At 47.3% G+C, this 27,838-nt stretch overlaps 2 protein-coding genes across 4 annotated transcripts in view; one reads left to right on the forward strand and one right to left on the reverse strand.

Moving 5' to 3' along the window:
* The window catches only part of MYRIP (myosin VIIA and Rab interacting protein), a 227,693-nt gene that overhangs the window by 142,442 nt on the left and 57,413 nt on the right, over window positions 1–27,838 (forward strand). The window contains exons 4-10 of one of the 2 annotated variants that reach the window (XM_081527574.1): window positions 3,611–3,747; window positions 10,008–10,088; window positions 14,842–14,939; window positions 15,161–15,241; window positions 16,268–16,411; window positions 23,573–23,720; window positions 25,635–26,263. In XM_081527574.1, coding sequence (XP_081383700.1) covers window positions 3,611–3,747; window positions 10,008–10,088; window positions 14,842–14,939; window positions 15,161–15,241; window positions 16,268–16,411; window positions 23,573–23,720; window positions 25,635–26,263 — 1,318 coding nt within the window. The remainder of the gene's footprint in view (window positions 1–3,610; window positions 3,748–10,007; window positions 10,089–14,841; window positions 14,940–15,160; window positions 15,242–16,267; window positions 16,412–23,572; window positions 23,721–25,634; window positions 26,264–27,838) is intronic. The other variant, XM_081527576.1, reaches the window with a different exon arrangement.
* The window catches only part of LOC145520641 (uncharacterized), a 279,274-nt gene that overhangs the window by 29,144 nt on the left and 222,292 nt on the right, over window positions 1–27,838 (reverse strand). The gene's annotated exons all lie outside the window — the stretch shown is intronic.

Here is a 27,838-nt window from a genome sequence, read left to right on the forward strand (position 1 = left end):
ATCTCACGTGCCGCAACTAAGACCCGATGCAGCCAAATAAATTTTTAATCAAAAAAGAAAAAAAAATACTTTTCATACAAATAACACATTAAAAAAAAATAAGCACAGAAAATAAAGAAAACAGTGTTAGTATTACAGTATAGGGCATCGCTGACTCAACAGACATGAGTTTGAGCAAACTCTGGGAGATAGTGAAGGACAGGGAAGCCCGGCGCGCTGCAGTCCATGGGGTCACAAAGAGTCGAACACAACTGAACAACAACAACAACTTTGAAAAGTACAGTAGTACAGGACAACAGCTGGCAGACAGGGGCTGGCATCCAGTGAACAGGCAAGAAGTTACTGACTGGAGGAGGGAGAGGAGGTGGGAGATGGTGGTGCTGAAGGATCCCATGAGGCTTAGGGGATTAAGTAACTTGCTCACAACCAATGGGCAATAAATGTCTATGCCTGGGCCAGTCCAGCCTGCTCCAGCGCCCATGAGAATTTCACAGTGATTCAAGGGAAGCTTTTGGCACAGTGCCCAACACAGAGCAAGCACTCACATAATGGTGTTCATTTTGTTAATAGTAATGATACTGATGATATAATGCAGTTTTATGTAAAAGGATGACACCTTTGGTACATTCTGCCATTTACAGCTGCTTTTCTCCCTCAGTGAAGACGAGCCTCTATTTGCTGTCTCGTCTACCAAGCCAGAGTGGAGGGGATGACGCTTGTTTTCTGCCCTTTCGTCTTGCTTCCTGTGCTTTACTTGGGGTTCAGACATGGGCTTTTCCATGGAAAAACTAGCCACTCCATCGGGGGTTTCTTGGGGTTCACACCTCACCCCAATTGGAAAAACTGACCACTCCATCGGGGGTTTCATGGGGTTCACTGCTGCTGCTGCTGCTACTAAGTCGCTTCAGTCGTGTCCGACTCTGTGTGATCCCATAGACGGCAGCCCACCAGGCTCCTCCATCCCTGGGACTCTCTAGGCAAGAATACTGGAGTGGGTTGCCATTTCCTCCTCCAGTGCATGAAAGTGAAAAGTGAAAGTGAAGTCGCTCAGCCGTATCCGATTCTTTGCGACCCCATGAGCTGCAGCCTACTAGGCGCCTCCATCCATGGCATTTCCCAGGCAAGAGTACTGGACACCTCACCCCAACTTGAGGACTTCAAAATCTCACACTGCAGATGAAGAGTGACATTGGTACAAACTTTCTGAAAGACTGACATGTTTGAACCCAGCAATTCTACTTCGAGAACCCACAACTGTAGATATGTTGATCATTTAGCTGCCAACATATGCATCACAGAATTGCTTTTGATAGCAAATGAAATGGGCAAATTCAATGTCCAGAGACAAGAGACTAGGGACATAAAACATGCTATGTTCATACTATGGTGAATTCTGGGGCTACTAAAAATGCTGTGGGGAAGACTGTTCAACAATATTGAAGTCCATCAGGAATATTAAGTGAAAAAAATAGATTTAAAACTGTCCATCCATCACAAGATTTCATTGAGTGTCTACTATGTACACCGCAGTGGGAAAAAAGCCTGTTTTCCATGAGCGTATGTTCCATTGGAAATAGAAAATAGATAACAAACAATTTAATGATTAGTAATTATCATATTAATATACTGATTGTCTTATAAGTAATAATTATATAAAATTAAACATCATGTACAGAGAAGCACCCTAGAGATTTGGGGAGAGAAAATGGGAGGAAGAGGATAGATGTGCTGGTACGGTGGTGGTGGTTTTTAGGGGGGTCAGGGAGGGCATCCCAAGGAGGGGACATTGGCGCAGAGAGCTCCGAGTTTGTGGAGCTGGCAGGCTTGGCTCTGGGGTATATGGACGGTGTCTGGTAGGCCAGCAGGTAGGGCTCCCCCAGTGCTGAACAAGGAGGGCTTCACCACCAGGTGGTAACCCCCGTATTAAAGTCTTAGTCCTCCAAAGCAGATTGTTCAATTTTATTAGAGAACCGCTTTCTATTTTTGACTAAAGCCAAGCATCTTTGGACCAACTGTCAGTTTGGGAACAAGGATGGGGGCCCAGAGGCCTCACTGTCATCAACGCAATTACTAAACTAGCTTTGTGAGTACCGTCTCATAATCCAGTCCTGCTCTCTGCACCAACCAACTTTGTTTTTTCTATGAGTCAGCTAGCTTTTTTGTTTTTTCACTAGTTTGTTGTCTTTTTTTGCTTCCACATAAAAGTGATATCACACAGTATTTGTCTTTGTCTGACTTATTTCCCTCAGCATGATGCCCTCCAAGTCCATCCATATTGCTGTGTGCACGTGTGTTTAGTCGCTCAGTCTTGTCTGACGCTTTGCGACCATATAAACTGTAGCCCGCCAGGCTCCTCTGTCCATGGGATTCCCCAGGCAAGAATACTGGAGTAGGTTGCCATGCCCTCCTCCAGAGGATCTTCCTGACCCAGGGATCAAACTCGCATCTCTTATGTCTCCTGTACTGGCAGGCCATATTGTGCAGATTTTATTCTTTTTTACCAATGAATATTCACCAATCAACATTAAATTTGACTTCCCAGTCTGTGAGTCCCAGTCCTTCTGACTGTTTTGCAAGACAACATTCTCTGTTACCTTTATGCTATCGCTCACTGAGAACTTTCCAGAAATCTGTCAGAATCTCTGATTCTCCTCCATGCTCCACTCTTCACTTCTACAAATTTCTTTCCCTTTGGATATCTTCTCACATTTCACTGGCATCTGGGGAAGAAGGGCAGCTAAACATGTCCTTGTTCCTCCACTGAATTAGAAGCATTTATATTTATCTTGCTTCTCTGAACTTTTAAAATGAGTTTATGCATTATTTCCATTCATAATAAGAAAAATAACAAAAGGTATTTTTAAAATGGGAGGGGTTTAGCAACTTGTTCTTGTCAAGCAATATAGAGAAGAGTCACGTCAGCGTTTCATACCAAGTGTGATAGCGCTGACCAGGAAAACTCTTTCCCGCGGTGCTTCAGGCTGAATGAGTAAGAGGCTGCAGAATTCTGCCATAGAGCCAGGGTCTCACTTGTGCTCTTTTATCTTCCCAAGCTGAATTAGCAATGTTGTTAATGCAGTAAGAATACCAAATATAAAGCCTGCTAGCTACTAAACAGATGTGTCAGCTAGTGGCTTCAAACAGTAAGTATTTATCAGCTTGCTCTTCGGATGGACTCAGACGCACGGTTCTTCTGCTTGTCTTACTTAAGCTCACTCATGCATCTCCAGTCAGCCGGCAGTCAGTGGCCTCGCTCTCCTGTCCAGGGGTCGGCTGGCTATTGGCTGGGGCAAGAAGGGTGATCAGGCTGAGTGTCTCTCGTCATCCCAAAGGCTATTTTGGGCTTGTTCACATGGCAGTGCGTTGCAGGGCATCTAGGAGCAGCAAGAGAGGAAGCTGGCAGGCTCTGGACTTGCACAGCATCGCTTCCACCAGTCTCTGTGGTCAGAGCAAGTCACAGGGCCAGCCCAGACCCATGGAGCAGAGAAAAAAGCTCTATGTCTTGACGGAAGGAGTTTGCAAAGTATTGTGGCAGCTTTTGCAATTCCTTCTTTCCTAATTCTCTCCTTTAATTCTGATTTTCTGTTTCCTACTTCTGTGTTGTCCTCAGGGTTCTCAGGACTCAGTCTCTGGAGTGGTTCTACAATAACGTGAAGAGTCGCTTCAAACGCTTTGGCAGCGCCAAGGTCTTGAAGAACTTGTACAGAAAACATCGGCTGGAGAGCGGAGTCTGCTTTGACATCGTGGGTACGCTGGCTGCCTGCCACCCTGGGGGTCCTTGGGGGGCTAGTGGGATAGAAGGAGGCCTGGCTTGGAGGCCCCATACACTATGACCTACTCACTTGGAACACAGAAAGTGGCTTAAATATCTGACTCTAGTAAGGAGCAGAAATACAAGGGTATATATCAAAGATTCTAAGTTTTTATAAAATATTTATTTGTTTGACTATGTCGGTCTTGGTTGTGGCATGCTTTCAGCACTCATACTCCAGAGTACATGGACGCATAGTTCAGGCACATGGTCTTCGTTCCCCAACCAGGTACTGAATCCACATACCCTGCATTGGAAGGTGGATTCCTTTTTTAATTAATTAATTAATTTTAATTGGAGGATAATTACTTTACAATATTGTGATGGTTTGGAAGGCTGATTCTTAATCACTGGACCACCAGGGAAGTTCCATAGTTTCTAAGTTTTAAGTCCTGTGATTCTGGCATCTCCACTGGGCTGGCTATGTTAGCAGTTGGGAGGACCAAAGTGTTTCTGCATACTGTGGACATTTTAATTCCAAATCCCTAGAAATTAAAGATCCCTGAGTATTTTTCCCTAATGATTAAAACACTGGAAAGTCGTCTTTCTTTGGTCATGTAGACTAGGTCTGCTCTCAGAGGATATGTGCCCCCACCACTTCCTTCCTACCCCCAAATTTTGTACCATCCAGGCCCAGAATTTGATGTCATGGGACAGTCAGAAAAGTCTAAGCTTCCTCCCAGGAAGGAGGGACACCTTGGAAGGAAGGACAAATAAGATAAACAGACAAATAGGATTTATTTACTCCTAATAGACCAGCCAGTGGAAAGAAATGGTTGTCGGAATATGAACAGCATGTCTTCCCCCAAGAAGGCTGTTTTTTCTGTCTTGAAGCAGATTTTTCCATAACTTTGCTGACACAGGTAAATGCTTTTTATCCGTGAGAAAGAGGGAAGAAAAATATCGCTTCCGTCTCATTTGGAGCTTTTTCATCATCCTTATTTTACATTGCTGTGTTGTCAATAAAGTCTTTGGTTGTGTCTTATCTAAAAATATGCCAGGCACTGAGATGAGCGGGAAATAGAGTGGAAGCATTAAACATGGAGAATCATTAGGGCCTTTTGTGGTAGCTGTTAGAATCTCTGTCTTTCAAAGCACTCAGGAAGCCTGTAGCTAAGACAGCAGGGCCGAAGACCTCCACATATTATTTTTAATCTGCTCTTCACTGATTTTTCTAAAAATATTTCTCAAGGAACAAAGACCAAAAGAAAAGAAAAGAAATCAAGCTTAAAAGTAATCATGTTAACAGGTTTTCAACGCAAAGAGATACGTCAAGAAAGTTCCAGAGTTGTATTGGCTCATCATTTGCATCCCAGTTTTCTTTCTTGTTCCTCCGCAGGTCTGCTTCACGTTCTATCTTACATGTCACCACATTCAAATCTGAAGGGTGTGCTCTGAGCAGGAGGGGCAGAGACAACATATTTGGAGAATCCTATAAACAGAGCACAACTGCCACCTCTTTCTGTTTCTCCCTTGGGCCCCACAGATGGAGCAGGGGCACGTGAATTCCAAGTGGGCCAGCCAGAGGCTTTGAAATGTTCAAGTGTTATTTTCAAAGGCGAATCATTTGCTGGGAATAACTCTGCCCCTATTGAAGCGGATTTAGGTCCTACAGCCTCTGTGATTTGCCACTTCTTTCATCTGGGCCTTAATCACCCCACTTACCACGTTGCATTCAGGTGATGGTTTACAAAGCTGCTCTCCTGCTGGACCTGGCAGAGGCTATCGCTTCTTTATCTCTGTGTTTCAAAAGTGTGGTCCAGTGGCTGATACCTTTTAGGTCCTCAGTATTGCACAATTCAGGCTTAAAAGCACTTTGTAGGAACCAGGACGCTTCACAGAAGTACTGGAATCAGTTACTTTGATTTGATCTGTATCTCCGTTTAAACTAAGATTTCCTTTTGATCAATATAAAGACAAGCAGGCTGGAGACAGTTTACGAGACGGTACTCAAATCTGTAAAGGCCTGATCATAAAACAGTGAGGCTGGTTCTACCTACCACCTAGAAAATTGAGTTACATATACTTCAAGTTTGGAGAAATCTCCCAGTGTGAGAGTGGCTTCCTGGTTATATTAGATGACTGTGGAGTCATCAGCATTAGCTCCTACCTACCACCCAACACCTTAACGTGGTTCTCATCTGCCATCCTCAAGCCTGACTACACGTTAGAATCACCTCAGGAACTGAAAAAAACCTTGCAGCTCCAGAGTCATTTTCCACCCCCAGCTAATTACTTCCAAATCTCTGGAGGTGGGCCCAGTACAGATAATTTTTAAAAAGCTCTCCGGGTTATTTTAAGATGTAGCCAAGACTTGAGAACCTCAGCTGCAGGTTCAGAATAAGATGGTTCCATCTTCAACTCCACCTGAGGGTATTTAGAATATTGATTGTCAGAACATAATCTACAGGGTGCAAGACCGGTGCTCTGTTCCAGGACTCTCAGCAGAAAATTCCTTTTATCTATGGAACAGCTCCACTGCATGGACCAGTGTAGTTTGCCATAAAACCAATCAGTCCATTGAAAATTCATTGCGTTCACAGAATCTTACGGATCACCCATCCCATGCACCCTTGCATGACCATCTGTCCCAAGCCCTGGTGACCAGATTAGGCCTAACTGACGACCCATTTGTTTTATCAGATAAATCCTAGATGTATTCATTCCTTCAGTAAACATTTTTAGAGGGCTGCAAGGCGTGTGGGACCTTAGTTCTCCAACCAGGGATGAAACCTGTGCTCTCTACATTGAAAGAATGGGATCTTAACCACCGATCTCCAGGGAAGTCCAGTAAACATTTAGTGACTGCCTGGTTTACAGGTGACAAGATGGGCAAAACCTGGCCATCTCAGAGCCAACTTTGTAGTGGAGAAGTCGGAGAAATAAGTAAATAGATTTATAAAAAAATATAATGTCCAATGGGAATGCGTGCTCAATGTGATTTATCTGATAGATTAAGCATGACATTTTTTTAAAGTTTTTTTTTAATGTGGACCATTTTTAAAGCCTTTATTGAATTTGTTAAAATACTGTTTCTGTTTTGGTTTTTTGGCCATGAGGCATGTGAGATCTTAGCTCCCCAACCAGGGATCAAACCCACACCCCCTGCTTTGGAAGACAGTCTAACCCACTGGGCCGCCAGGGAGGTCCCTCAGCATGATATCTTTAACATTTATTCTTGAGAGTTCCTCAGTGGTCAACTGCACACTCTCACTGCCGAGGAGATCATGCATGCCTAAGATCCTTCATCCCATGCAACCAAAAGGGAAAATTAAAAAAAACAGCTATTCCAAGATGAAAGTAGCCCTTATTAATATACACAATCCCTAGACAATTTGATAGATATGTATGTTTATTTAGTTGTTGTTGTTTAGTTGCTAAGTTGTGTCTGACTCTTTTGCCACCCCATGGACTATAGCTCACCAGGCTCTTCTGTCCGTGGAATTTCCTAGGCAAGGATACTGGAGTGGGTTGCTATTTCCTCCTCCAGGGGATCTTCTTGATCCAGGAATCGAACCCACGTCTCCTGGGTCTCCTGCACGGGCAGGCGGATTCTTTACCACTGAGCCACCAGGGAAGCTCGTTTATTTAGTTCCAGACAAATAAAATGGGGAAAACAAATCCTACTTCTATTTATTAGTATGATATATCTATTTTTGATATGATTCTGGGGAGGGTCTATAACATCCTTCACCTGGGATTTGACTGACAAACACTGACTCTTAGAAACAGGTCATGAAAACTCTGACTTGGTGCCTGGCTGCTGCGTTCAGTTCCCAGACCAGTTCAGTCACTTTCTGCCCTTGGAAAAATCCCATCATCCTAAATGACACGCAGAAGCTCCCACCTATGAATGTAAAGGGACACAGGGAGAGTCGTCGCGCGAGAAGATTCATAATAATGCAAACCCAGAGCCTGTCCTGGTCGGCCCAGTCTCCCAAGGATGTCTTCAGATCTCCCCCTTCCTCACACTCCCCTCCACCCTCCGTGTTGTCTCAGGACACAGCCTCGCCACCTCCTTCACGGGGCAGACCGTGTACCAGCACACTTCCACATCTAATCTCTGTCACTTTCCACGAAGGGCTCAAGGTCACTCAGCCCTTCCATCTTGCCTTTCAGCCTCTCGCTTAACTGGTTCCTCCCTATTGATCTGAGATCACGCCAGCCTCTCCTGTCTCCTAAGCCCTTCCTGGACTGCACATTCTCCTCTGCTTCTGCCCTGCCACCCTCTTTCTCGTCACAGGGACACTCCGGAGGGCGGGCTGCACTCCCCACTTCCTCTCTAGACACCCACCCGCTCCCTCTTCCAAGCTATCCTCCACACAGCAGCTGGCGTGCACCTTTAGAAGCATACGACTGACCAGATCAGCCCTCTGCAGACTTTACTGGCTTCAGGTGGCTTCAGATTGAGACAAAGATCAGAACACTGATGTTGGCACCATGACCTGCATGGTCTGCCTCCAACCCATCTCACCCCAGGCTGCCACCCAGCCTCTGCTTTAGGTCTTCAGGCGCACCCTGTTGTCCCTACTGCCTGTCCCCATGCAAGCTGTTTGCTGTGCCCTGGAACTCCTTCCCACCCCCACATCCCTTTGACTGGTCACACACCATCTAGGTCAATCTTCCCTACTGAACACTTGCCCTATTCTGTGAACCACCCAGTCACAGCATTCAACGTATCTATAGCTTTTTATATATTTATATAAATCTTTGGTTATTGAATTCTCATCCACTACACTGACAAGTTGTCAGGGCGGTGAGGTTTTCTGGCTTTGCTCATCAATCACTCTAACATCCAGCCCAGGGCCAAGCATCTACTAGGTCCCCATGGAATATTTGCTTGATGAATGAATGGATGCCGGATGCAGCCAAGCCAAAGTGAAATATCTGCACTTAGCTGTGTAGTCTGAGAACTGAGGTGATGACTTATCCTAAAGGCTTATTTTATAAATGAGGAGATAGAGACACAGGAAGATGAAGTCACTTCCTATGGTCACAGAGCTAGACTAAGCGACTTTGGGTCTTTTGAAAGTCAAAAAACACAAATACAGACAATGGTACGTGGTCAGACAGAGTCACTGTGGCAGGCCACACACTAATGCCCTGTCTCATACAGGTCACATCCCAGCGACCCCGCGGCAGGTACCTATGGCAGTCACCCTCAGAGTTTCCATACCAGAGCCCCATGCAGCCCAGCCAGGGAAGCACAGGCTGTACTATGTGTATCAAAGGTCTACTGCTTAGTTTGACTTGGAATCAATAGCATTTCCCCCCTTTGAGCTGAGACATGTAGACCCACGTTTATTCTCTTGCTTCTGTCAGTGTTTTCCACCAGCATCCAATTCAAGAATTTTTTTGAGTTCCTGCTCTATCTCCATGCTGTCTTGGGCACTGGGGATACAATATAGTAATTTTAAACGGAAAGAGCCATGACACACACCTCACACCCTCAAAGACCTCATTTGATGAGTTAATATGTGAATACAGATGGTAAATCCCCAACTGAAAAAGGGCTCAGCCAACTGCCCTTCCCAGCCTGGAACTGAGACACTAGGGTGCGCATTCTGCTGACAGAGACCAGAGAAGAGGCAGTGGGCCTTAAAAGACCAGGTGCTGAGGCTCACTTCATTTTGCTCTAGGTTTGTTTCCCCTAACTGCTAGTGACAGTTAACTCACTGGCTAAAGGCAACTGTTTGGATTGATGCTATGGACAGTAGCTAAAGACCAGGCATTCAGGGTCTCATCACTCATCACGAGGAGAATTCTGTCATTATCACAGTTTTTCTAGTAAGGAGACCAAGTGTTTGAGTGGTTAAGTAACTTGATCAAGGTTACACAACTAGTCACTTGCAGATCCAGGAGATGACCTCATATCTCTCAGACTTCAATCTTTTGTTTCATGTTTGATTCCACACTGCCTCCAAAGAAGGCTCTGGAAGAAAGTTGGGGGTGGAAGCGATGCTACATGAGGAATTAATATGAGAAAGAAAAAATGTGACTGGTCAAAATCTGTAGCTTATTGTGGAACCCAGTAATTCCCTAAATTTATTGCCTAAAAACCCAGTAATTCCCTAAACCTATTTGCAAGGCAAACAATCAAAGTGGGTAATGGTGGTCTGCCAATTTAGTAGCACTGTGCGCCAGGCTCACTGAACATCTTGGATAATCTTATATCCTCTCTCTCTTTCTCTCTCAGGAGGAAACTTTTTTGAGGCAAACCTGGAGAATGAAGGAAGTGTTTCAGGCAGTGACTCGACATTTTATAGGCAGTCAGAAGGTAAGGTTGTTTATGGGTTGACACCTAATGGGAGGTTGGAGGACTGGAAACTCCTTCAGATCGTCACGTCCCTCATTGCATTGGGACCACTGATAGAACTCTGTTATTGTGTGTGAGCATCTCCCTGGGTCTTCTTTAATTGCCATTTGTGTGAATCCATCATCAAAACAGTTGAATATATCTAAGGTGTAACCTAGAGAAGTGCATTCTCTACCAACCACTAGATACTTAACAGTCAACTAGTGTGTGTTTTGGGCTTCTGTGGTGGCCCAGACAGTAAACAATCTGCCTGCAATGCAAGAGACCTGAGTTCAATCCCTGGGTTGGGAAGATCCTCTGGAGAAGGGAGTGACAACCCACCCCAATATTCTTTCCTGGAGAATTCCATGAACAGAGGAGGCTGGCTGGCTATAGTCTATGGGAGTTGCAAAGAGTTGGACATGACTGAGCAACTTTCACTTCACTCTTAGAGTATGTGTTTTTCTGGAGTTAGAATATAGCAATCAACAAACTCACTTGTGCAATTCATACTGAAATATTCTTAGAAAGAATGTACCATTTATGGATCGACTTTGACTTTTTATACCAATATAATCGTTCCCTTAGAACAGAGATTAAAAGCAAAACAAACTTCTTCTAATTACAAATAAAACCTCCTCCAACACTGCAGCTCCTTCCCTGAAGTGCTGGGTGTTGGGAACAGGTGCCTCCTAGTCCCCCTGGTTCTGTGGTGTCCCCCCAACAGCTTCTGCACTCACTCTGGTCCCCCCTTGGGCACCTTCTCATGAAAGTCTGGTCCTCTGTCATCCTTCCTGCTTGAATCTTCTCCCTGGGCTGACACATGACCGTGGTGCACCTCCATCTGAGTGCCTAGCTCTCACTTCAGCCCCAGGGTTCTGATGCTTGACCATCAGGAGCCGTAGCTCCTCCAGGGATCTTGAGTAGCTGTAGCCCCTCAGCGTGTCCTAATCAAGCTCCTCAGCCACTTAAGTCCACCATCAAGACTTAACCTTTCCCTCAATCCCTGTCCCCACTTCCACCCAGTCACTCAAGCTCCTATCGGTTCTGTTTGCAATCCTGTTCTTTTCTTTCTATTCCAATAGACATTTTCTTTTTCTTTCCAATAGAAAGTTTTACTTTTACTTTCCAATAGAAAGTTCTTTTCTTTTTCTATTCTATTCTTTTTCTATTCTATGGCCTAAGCACCTTCCTTCCCTCAACATTCCTATATTAATATTAATTTCAGTGACCGTTTAAATCAGCCAGAGTAACAAAACCAATAGAATATGTACACATAATACACATTCACATTCACAAAGAGGTTCATTTCAAGGACTTGGGTCACACAGTTTCGGGGCCTGGCAAGTCCCAAATCTATAGAATAGGTCAGCAGGCTAGAAACTCTACTAGGAATTGATCCTCAAGCCTTAAGGCAGGATTTCTTCTCTGGGAAACCTCTATTTTTGCTCTTAAGGCCTTTCAAGTGATGGGATGGGACCTACTGATATTTTCAAGGGTAATATCCTTTACCTAAAGTCAACTACTGTAACCGCAATGTGAACCAACTCGAGGGGTGCTGAACCCTAGGCATGTCTCTGTCAGGACTCACCGCCAGCCTGTGATGTCCTCATCAGCTGCCTGGCTAGACGCCTTTGACTTTATCTGGGTTGGTTTGGACTTCCCAGGTGGTGCCAGTAGTAAAGAACCTGCCTGCTAATGCAGGAGACATAAGAGATGCTGGTTCGATCCTTGGGTCGGGAAGATGCCCTGGAGTAAGGGAATGGCAACCCACTCCAGTACCTTTGCCTGGAGAATCCCATGGACAGAGGAGCCTGGTGGGCTATAGTCCATAGGCACGCAAAGAGGTGGACACAACTGAAGTGACTTAGCACGCATAGCACACATGCTCGGGTTGGTTTGGGAGATTTTATTATGTTTGCCAAATGCCACTTTCTGTCCACATGTGTGTCTTCAGGAGCCTAAGAAGCTTGAATTAAGTATTTTAATTAAGGGATTGATAATTAATGAATTGATATCTTTACACCTTATTTCATTCTACAAAGAATCCGAGGCAGCTTTCAGGAGATTCGCATGTGTTCAATAATGCATGACTAGCAGATTATAGATGGAAACAGGAGGTTGAAAAGGGGAAGAGGAGACGTAGGCAACCAGCCCCTGCAGACCTCTGATCTAATGCCTGATGTGAGTTGGGCTTCTGGGGTGAGCTAAGAGGAATGATAGAAATTCTCACTTTCAAGTAAGAGGTAAAAATCTACTACCGCCAGGAAGCAGAACTCTTCCAAGTACTTGACTCCAAAGAGAATTCTGTCACCCGTGGAAGTCCTTTGGCTTAGGGACACTTCCTCCTGTTTGTTGCCATATGCAAAAAATACATTCACTAGATACATGATAGCCTTACTTTTAAAAATCACCTTAGCGATCTCTTCAAGAAAATTAGAGATACCAAGGGAACATTTCATGCAAAGATGGGCTCGATAAAGGACAGAAATGGTATGGACCTCACAGAAGCAGAAGATATTAAGAAGAGGTGGCAAGAATACACAGAAGAACTGTACAAAAAGGATCTTCACGACCCAGATAATCACGATGGTGTGATCACTCACCTAGAGCCAGACATCCTGGAATGTGAAGTCAAGTGGGCCTTAGAAAGCATCACTACGAACAAAGCTAGTGGAGGTGATGGAATTCCAGTTGAGCTATTTCAAATCCTGAAAGATGATGCTGTAAAAGTGCTGCACTCAATATGCCAGCAAATTTGGAAAACTCAGCAGTGGCCCCAGGACTGGAAAAGGTCAGTTTTCATCCCAATCCCAAAGAAAGGCAATGCCAAAGAATGCTCAAACTACCACACAATTGCACTCATCTCACACGCTAGTAAAGTAATGCTCAAAATCCTCCAAGCCAGGCTTCAGCAATACATGAACAGTGAACTTCCAGATGTTCAAGCTGGTTTTAGAAAAGGCAGAGGAACTAGAGATCAAATTGCCAATATCCCCTGGATCATCGAAAAAGCAAGAGAGTTCCAGAAAAACATCTACTTCTGCTATATTGACTATGCCAAAGCCTTTGACTGTGTGGATCACCATAAACTGTGGAAAATTAGTAAAGAGATGGGGATGCCAGACCACCTGACCTGCCTCTTGAGAAACCTGTATGCAGGTCAGGAAGCAACAGTTATAACTGGACGTGGAATAACAGGCTGGTTCCAAATAGGAAAAGGAGTATGTCAAAGCTGTATATTGTCACCCTGCTTATTTAACTTATATGCAGAGTACATCATGAGAAATGCTGGGCTGGATGAAGCACAAGCTGGAATCAAGATTGCAGGGAGAAATATCAATAACCTCAGATATGCAGATGACACCACCCTTATGGCAGAAAGTGAAGAGGAACTAAAAAGCCTCTTGATGAAAGTGAGAGAGGAGAGTGAAAAAGTTGGCTTAAAGCTCAACGTTCAGAAAACTAAGATCATGGCATCTGGTCCAATCACTTCATGGGAAATAGATGGGGAAACAGTGGAAACAGTGTCAGACTTTATTTTGGGGGGCTCCAAAATCACTGCCGATGGTGCTTGCAGCCATGAAATTAAAAGACGCTTACTCCTTGGAAGGAAAGTTATGGCCAACCTAGACAGCGCATTAAAAAGCAGAGACATTACTTTGCCAACAAAGGTCCATCTAGTCAAGGCTATGGTTTTTCCAGTAGTCATGTATGGATGTGAGTGTTGGACTGTGAAGAAAGCTGAGTGCAGAAGAATTGATGCTTTTGAACTGTGGTGTTGCAGAAGACTCTTGAGAGTCCCTTGGACTGCAAGGAGATCTAACCAGTCCATCCTAAAGGAGATCAGTCCTGGGTGTTCATTGAAAGGACGGATATTGAAGGTGAAACTCCAATACTTTGGCCACCTGATGTGAAGAGCTGACTCATTGGAAAAGACCCTGATGCTGGGAAGGATTGAGGGCAGGAGGAGAAGGGAACGACAGAGGATGAGATGGCTGGATGGCATCACCGACTCGATGGACACGGGTTTGGGTAAACTCCGGGAGCTGGTGATGGACAGGGAGGCCTGGCGTGCTGTGATTCCTGGGGTTACAAAGAGTCAGACACGAGTGAGCGACTGAACTGAACTGAACTAGTTTGCATTTATCTCACCTTTGTGGTTAAAAATCACAGGATTTGGAGATAGAGAGTCCTGAATTCAAATCTCAACTCTTTCAGTGTTACGTGGCAGCCTGGATGGTATACGTATGGCTGAGTCCCTTCTCTGTGCATCTGAAACTACGCAACACAAAGTTGTTAACCAAGATACTTGGTCTGTGGCCCAGCAGGTGGTTGGGCGGGGCAAGGTCTGCCAATGCTATTGATGGGTTTAGAATCAATTTGGTATGGGTTTAGAATCTAGAAAATTCTTTTGTGGATTTTGTATTTGCATTAAACCATGAGCACAGCCCTTAGAAGATTCCACAGTTTTCCTGCCTATCATTACAAATGATACAGTACATGCACAAAATAAAACATAATCTTTATCCGAGAAGGTAGATGAAGAACTGCTGTATTAAGTCCCTTTGTCCAGTCGTCTTTAAGCCACTTTGTGTGTTTGGGGCTGTGCTTAGTGACAGGGCACAAGAAGACTATGACCTAGCCTCGTCTTAGTCAGCTCGTGACTTTGACACAAGGACCTTTCACTTGCCCTTGCCCTTTAGAAGTGGTCTGTGTTCTGTTTCCTGTCCAGGACACAGCATGATGGACACATTGGCTGTCGCCCTACGGGTGGCTGAAGAGGCCATCGAGGAAGCCATCTCCAAAGCAGAAGCCTATGGGGACAGCCTGGTATACTCCCCACCCCCTCGCAACGTCTGTCTGGAAGGTGGTGTGGGTGGGGTCCTGGCTGCCAAGAGAAAGCGCAGCTTGTGGGGACGCCATCATCATATAACCATCCTTGAATTGAGCCCATCCTCCCCCTGCATTTGTGGTCAGGACTCCCAAGAAATCGATTGCCAAGTCCCCCAAACACACCCACAGCTCACGACCTTCTCTTTTTCCCTCTGCAGGACAAGCAGAATGAGGCCAGTTACCTGCGGGACCACAAGGAGGAGCTGACCGAGGAGCTGGCCACAACCATCCTGCAGAAGGTAGGTGCGTCCTGGCAACCACACGGCTGCAATGGGCCACCCTGGTCCAGACCAGGGCCTTCGGTGAGCGGAAGAGCCGCCGTGGGTACCACTGTTGTCTCGGGCATCATTTGTCTTGTTCCTTCTCACGTTTGCCATTGTACTCCAGGACTAAGGCAGAGGGGTTGCATTGCACTGCGACAACTAAGCGATGTGAACTTGCTTGCCCTTAGGGATTGAGCTAGTGGGTAAGGAGCCAGGAACTTGGCCCAGAGACCTTTGTACAAATGGACGGATTAAACCCAAGTGGCTGTGCCCAACATAGCAAGCGGTGCAGACAAGCTGAAGCTTTCCTTCATGACGCTTACTATCTGCCCCCTCCTTAGGGCTTTCAGACCCTTCCTAAAGTTAAGGTGTACAGCTGGAGACTCTGGGTTTGAGATCCAGCTCCACTGTTGATGAGCTGTGTGTCCTTAACTGATGACCTCTGAGCTTAACTCTGCATCTGTAAAATAGGGGGGGTTATAGTGGGTAGCTCTTAGAGTTATTCTGATAATTAAATGAGGTAAAGCATATATGGTATCAAGCGACCCCATGGACTGCAGCCCGCCAGTCTCCTCTGTCCATGGAATTCTCTAGGCAAGAACATTGGAGTGGGTTTCTATTTCCTTCTCCAGCGGATCTTCCCGACCCAGGGATTGAACCTGCCCTCCTGCACTGCAGCAAATTCTTTACCATCTGAGCCACCAGGGAAGCCCTTGTACTATACGGTGTCAAGCACAGAGAGTGGCACACAGTAGGCCCTCAATTAATAGAAAAGGTTCTCAGCTTTATAAAAGGACTACTTTTAAACTGTAAAGTGCTGTAGAATGGTCAAAGCTTTGGTTGTGCTGTTTTATCACAAGGCGGATCTGAAACTGGCTGGTATTCCGTTGAAGCTAAGCTCTTCTGTGGCTAAAAATTTCCCAAAGATGAGCCCAGTTCCACCACGTAGCGCTGGAAGTCTCTCCAATAACATGTCCCCTTTGTCACCTGCCTCCTCCCCAGATCATCAGGAAACGGAAGAGCAAAAGTGAGCAGCATGTGGAAGACGAGCCGGAGTGGCCGCAGCCCCAGATCTGCAGTGCACAGGCAGCTGACGAGGGGACCACAGCCTCCCCGGGGGGCCCCCACGCTTCCACCACCTTCTGGGTGAGCCCCCATGCCGCGCCGGCCCACCCCTACAGGGAGCCTGCTGCGTGCAGCTCAGAACCGGTCTCCCCATAGACATGGGGACGCCGTGCCTAACATGTGCCCGCCAGACAGCGTGGAGTGGGGGCCAGGAGGCCTGTCCTCTTACACGTGGAGGTGGGTTTTTACCACAGAGACCAATTTAGGAAAAATAACACGGTCAACAAGCTTTTTAGAATTAATTCTGAAAAGAGTTGTACTGAGTCCTGTGGGAAGAATGGCTTTCTCAGGGCCGAGTGTGTTCTCACAACCCGAGCACTTGCTATATGGAAACTAAGGACAGTGAGAGAATTACCGCTGCCTTCTGAGGCCACAGCGGCACGTGGATGGGGCATCGGGATGTGGAGAGACCCTTTTGTTCCTTCTCCCCAATCACAAAGCACGGTGTCCGCCCAGCGACCCAGGGTCCGGGCCTGTCGTGTCTGGGGAGGGCCACCTAGCCATCAAGTCCTTTGCTGTGCGTTCCTCCTTCCCCAGCGAGGGCGTGGGGGTGGGGAGGATAGAGGCTGGGTCCTGGGTGTGGAGACTCAGCAAGCAAAGGAGCCGCAGGACCCACAGTCATAGCATCGGGGAGAGGACCGGGCAGCACCTAGGTGCAATTTAAAACTGGAAAGGCAGAATAAAGGAGAAGGAGATCATGCCATCTGCAGCAATGTGGATGGACCTAGAGACGATCATCATTGGTGAAGTAAGTCAGACAGAGAAAGACAAATTATATATCAACTATGTGTGGAACCTAAAAAAAGCATACAAATGAACTAATGTGCAAAACAGAAATAGACTCACAGTCATGTAAAATAAACTATGATTGCTGAAGAAGAAAGGGAAGCTTGGTGGTGTGTGTGGGGAGGCGGGAGATAAATTAAGAGTATGGAATTAACAGATACATACCACTATATATGAAATAACATATAAACTACAAGGATTTGGTGTGTAGGGAACTATATTCATTATCTTATAATAACCTCTAATGGAAAGTAATCTGAAAAACTACACATATGTAACTGAATCACTTTGCTGTACACTTGAAACTAATACAATATTGTAAATCACATAAGACTCTTTGCGACCCTATGGACAATAGCCCACCAGGCTCCTCTGTCCATGGGATTTCCCAGGCAAGGAAACTGGAGTGGGTTAGCTGTTTCCTTCTCCAGGAGATCTTCCCAACCCAGCAGATCGAACCCAGATCTCCCACATTGGGGGCAGATTCTTTACCACCAGAGCCACCAAGGAAGCCCAAGAATACTGGAGTGGGTAGCCTATCCCTTCTCCAGGGGATCTTCCCGACCCAGGAATCGAACTGGGATCTGCTGCATTGCGGGCGGATTCTTTACCAGCTGAGCTGCCAGGGAACATTGATCCAAAGCTGGTGGGGGGATGTGCAGAGGCTGGGGGCTGAAGGATGGCCTTTTCGTGGCATCTTGAGGAGGGACCCTGACCTGCAGACCCTGGAGGGCCCTGAACCACTGGCGCCCTGGCAGTGCTTCCTCCTGGGTCCTCAGGCCTCCACGGATGTGGATGCTCTGGCTCCGGGGGTAACTATGCAGAACCCCATAACACTGTAGGACTCCATCCTTGGGTTTAACTGCAAAACCCAAACTTCATCCATCTCTAGTCAGACAGGACTTCTCATTTGTTCTCTTGAAAGAAAATTCAGTGTGAATGTCCCTCTTTTTAATTTCCTCTCTGGTTGTGTGGCTCTCCGCCAGGAAGGGGGTCAGTGTAGTCTGATTTTGAAAGCCTTAAGATGCAATATCCTAACAGGCACCAGGGCAGGGGCTATCATTCATGTAGTGCCTGTCTCCTTGGGCGCGTGTATGTAAAAAGTCATCTCTGTATTAATGTGGTGATCCTAATGATAACAATGATGATAGCAGAGGCTGGGCATGCAGTGTGCCCAGCGTCTGAGGTGTGTCTCTGTCTGACTTCCTCTGTCTCTTCTCCATCCTTTTATTTTCCTCAGCCATTTCTCCTTGTGTTTCTGTCATTTTCCTCCTTCACATTTGCTCTCTCCTTTAAATGACTATAGTTCAGACCTGAACTATTTTTCATTACTGTTATAATTATTGGATTGAATTGAATGGATGTGCCTGACCCCAGAAATACAAAGCAAAGCTATGTCTCAGCTGTTATTCATTCAAACACTGTTGTTGACCCCTTGGCCACAAACCCTTGATACTAAAAACTTTCACTCTCTGTTCACCTCTAATGTAGGGAGAGCAGAGACTATTTTGAAGCCATGATCAGTGCCCCAGGGAGTCTGCCCTGTTGGTGATGATGATAATCACTGCAGTCATAGCAACAATATACCATTCCAAGAGATATAGGGAGGGCAGGATGCTGCTGCCCACACAGGGCACCAGCGACTGCAGAGGAAGCTTTAACAAAAGTAACTGATGATCACCCTGCGAGTTTTGTCTAAAGCTTCAGAACCAGCTGGATTGGATGGCACGTCCTGCTGAGTTGAGGCTTGTTAGCCAGGAGTGCATTGTCCCCAGGCTTTCAGGAAAGGGTGTCAGGCGCAGCACCAGGAGGGCACAGGAGAGCATGGCCTTGGAGCCAGACAGACCCAAGGTCAAGCCCTGCCTCTGCCCCTCACCAACCGTGTGCGTGAGCAAGTTGGTCCAAGCTGCCGCAGTGGGCCACGTGTCCCCAGTCAGACAGAGTGAGCGAATGGAGGTGTTGCCCTGGCTCAGTGGCAGAGCTTAATCAACGCTGTTATTTTGACTGATCCTTACAGAGTGCACTCTGTGTGCTTGGCATGGCACTGATCCCTGAGGCTTAGAATGAAAGCGAAAGTGTTAGTCGCTCAGTTGTGTCCAACTCTGTGTGACCCCATAGACTGAAGCCCACGAGGCTCCTCTGTCCATGGAGTTCTCCAGGTAAGAATACTGGAGTGGGTTGCCATTTCCTCCCCCAGGGGATCTTCCCGATCCAGGGATCAAACCCAAGTCTCCAGCACTGCAGGCGAATTATTTACCTTCTGAGCCACCAGGGAAGCCCAGGAGGAGGAGCTGGCATGGACCCCTTACCCAACATACTACACTTTCATGCTCCAAGAGTTAAGAGGTGGGGCCGATTTGAAATTCTCAGTCCATCTTTGCAAGGCCTTGCTGTCATAACCCTCCTGGACCCATGGACTCCACCCACCACACCCAGCCTCCCAGCATAGATGTGCAGACACTGTAACTCAGGCTGGCCCTTGCCGACATCACCAGCCTTGTTTCTTCCATGGACCCTAAGGTGGGTAAGAGGAAGGAAAACAGACGCTGTGGGTGGGAGTGAAAGGATGGGCATAGAGTGCCCAGCCAGGATAATAAAGCAAATAAATTAACCGAGTAATCCCATCACTTCCCAAGAGGAGGAGGTTGAACCAAGGGGCAAGTAAAAGTGTCGTGGTGGCGCCATCTTCTGGGCCATATGTTTATTGCAATGAAACTTGTGGCAAAACTGGGTCTAGGTCTCAAAACTGGGGCTTTTCCCCCCTGGCTGGAGACAGCAGACCAGCAGTGTCCTGAGATGTGCTGGAGGCAGCTCTCTAGGGATTTTTGTGATTGTCAGAGTATAGTTTTCTTCCCCTAGTGTGAAACAATGGCTTGCCTGAAATATATTACAAAAGCCTGGCATCCTTAACTCATGAAAAACATAGATCTCATCTTCCCTGTTGGGAACAGAGAAGGACTTTTCCTGTTTTGATCTTGGCTTTTATAAGTAAGGGAGCATTTTTGTCCTATAGAAGTGGAACCCAGCCACCTCTTACAGACACACACATATAGAAATAAAATATTGTTTGAGCTACTGCAAAATCAAATACTATCATTTCCTCTCTCTTTTAAACATGTATTTTGTGATTTATAGTGTGAAGTTTGAAGATAGAAAAATAAAGGCCAGGGTATAGAAAATAGCTCAGGGGAGGCTGCAGGAATACTGTGCCTGGCAACAGGCCATAAGCTCCTTAGAATCAGACCGTGTTATAATCCTACAAATTCAGTCACAAACGTGGGACTGAGGGTCACACCCAAAAGACTGTCTTCAAGGAGCTCACAGTCCGTGGAAAAGACGACAAGTTGGAATATGACTGTAGCAGAGACAGGAAGATCTGTGTGATTACACGGAAGTGGCGGAGGGGGGAGCGTCTTGCCAGTCCAAGGTGAGAGGCATGTCAAGGGTATGCCCCCCTGGGACTTCCCTGGTAGTCCAGTTGCTAAGACTCCACACTCCCAATGCAGGGTACATGGGTTCAATCCCTGGCCAGGGAGTTAGATCCTACATGCCCCAACAAAGACGTGGCACAGCCAGATTTTAAAAAGAAGGGTGTATCCCCCTGACTATATGGCAGTTTGACATGGAAGGACTTTTTTGCTTCATTTTTAATAACTTCACCTGCCAACAGACTGTCAGCCTTGATCTCTCCTCTATGATCGCTGCTCATCATCTGTCAAGGATTTCCCAAAATTATAGATGGCTCCCTGAATACCCAACCCCAAGAAAACCTTTGTTGTTGTCAAGTATCAGAGCTGTTCAGGGCACTAGAGACAGGATCAGTGCTTGCCATGCCCTTGGAATGACGGAACGGACCCTGGGCCAAAAAACCACTTGCCGAGTGTGTTAGCCTGGCTCTCCTCCAGGTAAGACCTTGCCCTCCAGGATATAAGTGAGGATGACAGTGGGCTTCTTCTTTGTTTCTCTTGCTCCCCAGTGTCATCCAAGAAGTTAGTAAGATCATCACCATCAACAGGCACTTCTGAAAACCTACCCTGTAGCCTACCTCAAGTCACAGTCGCTCCACAGTAAACATTCATTGATTCCCAGTTCTATACCAGTTACTGTGCTAGGAGCTGTCACCATTAACCGTCCTTTAACTACCCTCAGTTGCTTGCAGTCTAGGGGGGACCCCAGCAGAAAATCAGATGTTGCAATAGAGTGTCATATAACACAGTATTAAAGCGGCAGGACTCTCAGCCCAGCTTGAGGAATGGGGTTTCCCACAGGCCATGGCCTGTTTGAACTGAATGCACACAGAATCTTATCTGATCGATAAGAGGGGGAGAGCTCCTCCACGCCTGGGCTGCATTAACCTGTGACTGCTGCATCAAACGGCAGGCCTGGAGGCCCGTCCTACTCTCTTCTGTAATCACAGAGGAGTCAGGTCGTGACCCTTAGCACACAGCTTAAAGGGCTCTGTATTTGTTCTGCAAATGCATCCTCCTCCTGGATCGGCCTCAAGGTCTTGTGAGGGGAAGTAGAAGAGGCTTCCTACGACTCTTTCTGGGCCAGAACGGGCTGTACCACCCTCTCCAGCAGAGTGTGCAGACGTCCGGTATCTGAGGGCTGTGGGCCCTGGGCTGGCCTGTGATTATGGGGATACTGAGCCCCAGTCCTCAGCCCTCTTTTCGCAGACTGGTTAGCCATCCTTCTGGGTGAGGCTACAGAGTGCATTGTCCTCTCCCCAAACCTCAGTCACGATGCTCAGTTTTTTCACCCAGATATCCTGCAGCTGGTGTTTGCTATTCTCCTTTGTTATTCTCAACGGCTTTTTAAAGTTCCCACTTAGTATACCTTTACTGTGCACAGAGCAAAACTGTGTGTGTGTGTGTGTGTGTGTCTGTGTGTGTGTGTGCGCGCGCACTTAGTTGCTCACTTAGTTGTGTTCAACTCTTTGCAACCCCATGGACTGCAGCCCGCCAGGCTCCTCTGTCTATGGAATTTCCCAGGCAAGAATACTGGAGTGGATTTTGCCATTCCCTTATCCAGGGGATCCTCCCAACTCAAAGATCAAATCCGCGTCTCCTACACTGGCAGGTGGATTCTTTACCACTGTGCCACCTGGGAAGCTAGAGCAAGATTAGGTTTCTGCTTCTCAAGAAATTAAGTCACTGAAGTCAAGGTGTTGCACCAGAAGTGATCTTGGATCCCAGGTACAGATGAGTCCCGAGTCTAGCCTCAGCTGCCTGGGGGCCCTGCCCAGTGCTCTCCAAACATGCTCCCCCGTTTGTCTCCTACTCTCAGCATTTGCAGTGGGAGAGGAGGAAAGCCCATTCGTTTCTCCAGAGGAGAGAAGGCAGTAGGCCTGTTAGTGTTGATGTTGGCCAGCAGGTGGCGCCAAACTGCTTAAGGCCGGAGTCAGAGCTCAATACTTCGCTTCATATCACAGTCAGAGATGCTTTCTGTGGCTTGGCCCTTTCCTTCCTCCATTTCACGCATATAAAAAGAGCAAAGTAAATCCCCAAGAGAAGAGAATTCTTTCATTAAATGACAATGGAAAAAACTGGTTTCTCTCTGTTTGATGAAAGTCCCTGTGTAGAACATCTCATCTACAAATTCTCAAAGTTACATTTGTAACATACAGAAATGATACAGTTCTAACATATTTCTTGTCAGTCATTTCTACCACTTGTCCTTAGGTTAGAGTTTATTTTAACTAAATAGGAATGTGTTGCAGAGTCTCTGGGATTGTGGACTGACCATCTTGGCTCACTTATCTATCAGAGCACTTACATTGTACTACAATTTTCTACTTACATTGCTGCAAGGCTCAGGTTTGGAGGTCTCTGAGGGGAATATGCTCTTATTTTCATCACACACAATTGGCCCTAAGAAATCTCAGCTGGAAGAATGACTGGGTAAGTAGGAGCCTCGTAAGAACCAGCTCTGTTGGATTCTGCTACATCTCTGATGCTTTCTAAGAGGCCTGGCCACTTGCAGTGGAATAAACGGGGAACCATTTGTGCCATTATATGGCATGATGTAGCATCCCTGGTGGCTGAGATGGTAAAGAATCTGCCTGCAATACAGGAGACCTGGGTTCAATCCCTGGGTCAGAAAGATCCCCTGGAGAAGGACCTGGCTACCCACTCCAGTATCTTGCCTGGAGAATTCCATGGACAGAGAAGCTTGGTGGGCTACAGTCCGTGGGATTGTAGACAGACACAACTGAGCAACTAATACTCTCACAGCAGGATGTACTGATTTGAAGCTTCTGAACCTCAAGATGAGAAAAGCCATTACTGTCAGCTGTGTCATCTCCATGCGGTGGTGGGGTGCCTGCGGATAAGAAAGCAGTCCCCCCAGGAACTGTGCCTGATGAGGTCACCCCCTTCCCCTCTTTTCTTTGCACAGCGGTCTCAGTCTGCATTCTCACTCAGCAGAGAAGATGCCCTGAGGACCCCTTCGCTGGAGGCTGCATCAAGGCAGCCAAGGAGCCAGCAGCTGAGGGAGGAGGAAGCGTTGCCCAGCTGGAAGAGCATGGACAGGCTGGACCAGACAAGTAACTGTTATGAGGGGTTCAGAAATGCTGTTGGGAGGCTGCTTGGCTGTCGTGAGGTTGCTCAGCCCCTCCTACCATCAGTCTGAGTGGGGGTGTGCCCATTTGGGACAGCCAGGCCACCAAGTCACGGGGTCTCTCGCACAGCACACTGTATACAATGTGGGCATGCTTCCCATGTGGGCAGTTTGCTTGCTGAGACCTCTGAGACAGTGGGCAGGTGGGTTCAGATCACTTGGCTGCACAGCCTCACTTCAGCTGCCTGTTCTGTGTGGACTAGGAGCAGGTGTCTTATTATATGTGGGCCAGGAACACCAGGGCTTCCCAGATAGCTCAGTTGGTAAAGAATCCACCTGCAATGCAGGAGGCCCCAGTTCAATTCCTGGGTCAGGAAGATCCACTGGAGATAGGAGAGGCTACCCACTCCACTATTCTTGGATCTCCCTGGTGGCTCAGCTGGAAAAGAATCCACCCGCAATGCGGGAAACCTGGGTTCCATCCCTGGGTTGGAAAGATCCCCTGGAGAAGGGAAAGGCTATCCGCTCCAGTATTCTGGCCTGGAGAATTCCATGGACTGTATAGTCCATGGGGTCACAAAGAGTCAGACACGACTGAGACACTTTCACTCTCACAGGAACAACCAATCCAACCTAGCAGACATTCATTTCAGCCTCCAAGATACCACAGCTAATGTGGTCCCCAGACCCAAGCATCAGGACTCCTCAACTACTCATGTTAACAAGTGTCTCCACAGTGAACAAATAACAAAGAAAGAGCATTTCAAAATTTAGACGAAGAAACTGACAAACTTAGGAGGTTTTATAAGCACTTCTAGCAGACAGTCCATTTCACAAAACAGTTTCTGTTGGGTTATGAGCATTCCAAATAAATTTGCAAAGGATCTTGGTTTTCAAAACATGTTTTGTGCATATATTTCTCTAAACTAAGGCACCTATGTGCAATTTTATCATTGCGTAGAAACAAAAACTTAGCTCCACAACACCACACACACAAAAAGATTTCATAGTCAGCTCAAAACTTCATGCACCTCTCAGGATGAAGACTTAAAGAACAGAAAGCACTTGCATAGAAAACAGCTGGTTTTTCTAAGGACTGCTCGGCCCTTGACATGCTAAGCTGTCCAGACCAACCCCAGAGGTCCTGAAAGATGTCTGATCTGTTTCTCAGGAAGCAGGTTAATCCTTGGGGGCACTGTTCCATCTCAGCAGAGCAGAAATGTAAAACAGAGGAGGTACAGAGATCATTCCAGAAGGTTAATGTCCATGGACTATTTTCAGAAGTTCTGTTTATGCCTCAGGGAAAGGGCCAGCTCTGGAGCCTGTTGGTCCACAGCTGAGGTCAACTGTAGGGACGCTGAGTAAATCCACCTTCAGTCTTCAGTCTTGACAGTGCCTTCGACAAATTCATATCCCCCCAGACACATTCTCACTTCCCAGACCTTGACTGAGCATCTACCGTATACACCACATGTGCTCAGTGTGGGGAAATAAAGATCTGAGGACAGTCCCTGCTCTTGAGTTTCTTAGTGTGAGTTGGAGGTGGGTTTACTCAGTCCACAGTGTCCCTACAGTTGACTTCCCAGCCTCTGCTCTTTCCTCCGTACAAGCTGTCTTCGGGACAGTGCAGGATGACTGAGACCCAGCCCCTGCTGCAGGGCCCCTGTCACCAGGGAGGAGGGCCCAGCCCTGTGCGTGGTCAGCCAGAAGCCAGGATGGATACTGGAGTGAACCAGAAAGGCTGTCACAGCAACTCAGAGAAGGAGGAGCCCACGTCTGGGCGGGGAGACCAGAAAGAGCTCTAGGAAGAGGGGGGCAGAGGAGGAGGGGTGTCTGAGGGGCCCCTCGCTCTGAAGCTCTAACAGTCCCTCTCTGGCTTCTCTCTCCCTCCTGCTCGCAGCTGTGGCCCCAGTTCTGCAGAGCCCCGATGGGAACTGGATGGCCCTGAAGGATGGGGCTCTGCCCCCACCCCGCCTGCTGGCCAAACCTAAGAGCGGCACGTTTCAGGCCCTGGAGGCGGCCTCCAGCATGGCGTCTGCCTATGATGAGCTGGGCTCTGACAGCGAGGAGGACTTTGACTGGAGGGAGGCCTTGAGCACTCTGTGCCTGCAGCCCCGGGCTCTGCCCAGGGAACCTCAGACTCAGCCCACACAGGCTCTGGGCTCAGACCAAGGCCCCTCTGCCTCCTCTGGGCCCTCACCCAACCCCGAGCCCATGTGGTCTGACTCGGAGACCTCCTCCGTGGGCTCATCCCGGGAAGCTGGGCACCGGGCCAGGCTGTCCTGGTTGCAGAGGAAGGCCCCCCGGAGCCCCACAGCTGAGAAGATGCGCCTACAGGGAGAGCTGGATGTGAACTTCAACCTTCAGGCAGCTTGCAGGGAGACCTCAGACAGCAGCGAGACTGAAGAGGCCCCCCACGCTGCAGATCGGAGGGCCAGAAGGTGGAGGAGGGCCCGGGGGGGCTCTGAGGAGCTAAGCAAGGAATTACCTTCCCCCAGTGGCCATCCCCCGGAGCTGGACACACATCAGGTAATAAGCGGGGTGCACATAAGCACCCACTCATTTTTAAGTAGGCTGTGCCCCTCTCCAAGCAGGAGTGGCATGGAGAGTACTGGATTCTGAATCCATAGACCCAGGTTCTTATCTTGGTTTTGCCGCTGACACAGGTCATGACTCTCGGAGGTGTACCCTCCTCTCTGGAGATGAGAGCTTAGAGTTCAAAGTGAGCCTGCAAAGTGTGGCCCCCAGATGAGCAGCAACCATAGCGCCTAGGAGCTTCTTAGAAATGCAGCTCCTTGGGCCCTGCCCCAGAGCTGCTGAATCCAACATTCTGGGGATGGAGCCCAAGCTGTCTTGGTGACTCTGCTGTGCATTAAAGTCTGAGGGCCCCTGGCATGGAGTTAAGGGGATGGGGTCTAGAATCAGCCTGCCCATGTTCAAATCCAGCCGTGTGACTTTGGACAAGGCATCTTCTTAGGTCTCAGTTTCCTCATCTGCCAAATGGGGATAACATTAGAACCCACTTCAGAGAATGGTTGTGATGAGTGGATAAGATAACTTTGTAAAGAGCTGAGCTCTCTCCTAGAACACAGACAAGGGCACAGTCAACGTTGTTTCGATCTCGCCATTCAGGGCGCAGTTTACTAACATTCTGTGATTCTTGGTTCCCATCAGAAGCCATCTCAAGAGTCCTCAGTGCCTCCTCCCTCATGGTTTAGCTCATGAACCCCCTTAGAGAATCTGATTAAAGCTATAGAATCTCTCCCTAGAAAAATTCCCCTCTATACACACACACACTCTCTCTCTCTCTTTTTACTTACAGTGTCAGGCAGTTCATGGACCCCCATCCAGATTAACTTGATATTCTCTGGAAACCCCGCTCATCCCCAGCTCTGGGTCTATGATCATGCTGTGACCTTGCCCTCACCTCTCCCTGGCCATCCATGGTGATCTCTTCCACAGTGATCACCGTGGACTGAGTATTAAACTTTGTGATGCCAACGGAGGCCTTCCCATAGCAATATTTTCTGAACTCAAAAGTGACACAAGTGAAGCCTGGAAAGTTCAAATGCCCTTTTGAACCATTTGAAACTGCAAGCCTGTGGAAGATCTAGTCAGGTTGCCTCTGTCTTCTGTAGGCACATCATCACTGCCATTCACATTACTATCAACTTGACGTTTTATGCTCCTAAGGGAAACCATACCCACTTTCTGAACATCATTGCATCTCCCATAGTACCCAGCTACCGTGTCCTGCATTCTCAGTTTGGGTTCCACAAAAAGCAAGTCTGGAATTAAAAATTTGGTTGTAGATTTTGAGAGAAGCAATCCCAGGAAACCCAAGAGTGAAACCAAGAAATGAGAAAGGCCAGTGAAGATACAACATAGGCCACCGAGGCTCCATCCTACCAGGGACCCTCTGAGAAGCCATGTAGGTCACAGCTCCGAATTCTCCCCCTAGAAGATGGGCAGCAGTTACTCAATCTCCTATCTCCCACTGGTAGAGAGAGGTCCCACCCAGGGTGGGCATATACACAGGTTTGCATGAATGGTGCCTGAGAAATCCATCAGATGGAGAAGAGAGAGACTGGATCTGAGGTGGAA

This window comes from Giraffa tippelskirchi, chromosome 9, assembly GCF_054371585.1.
Source record: "Giraffa tippelskirchi isolate mGirTip1 chromosome 9, T2T-mGirTip1v1.2.pri, whole genome shotgun sequence".
Lineage (NCBI taxonomy): Eukaryota > Metazoa > Chordata > Mammalia > Artiodactyla > Giraffidae > Giraffa > Giraffa tippelskirchi.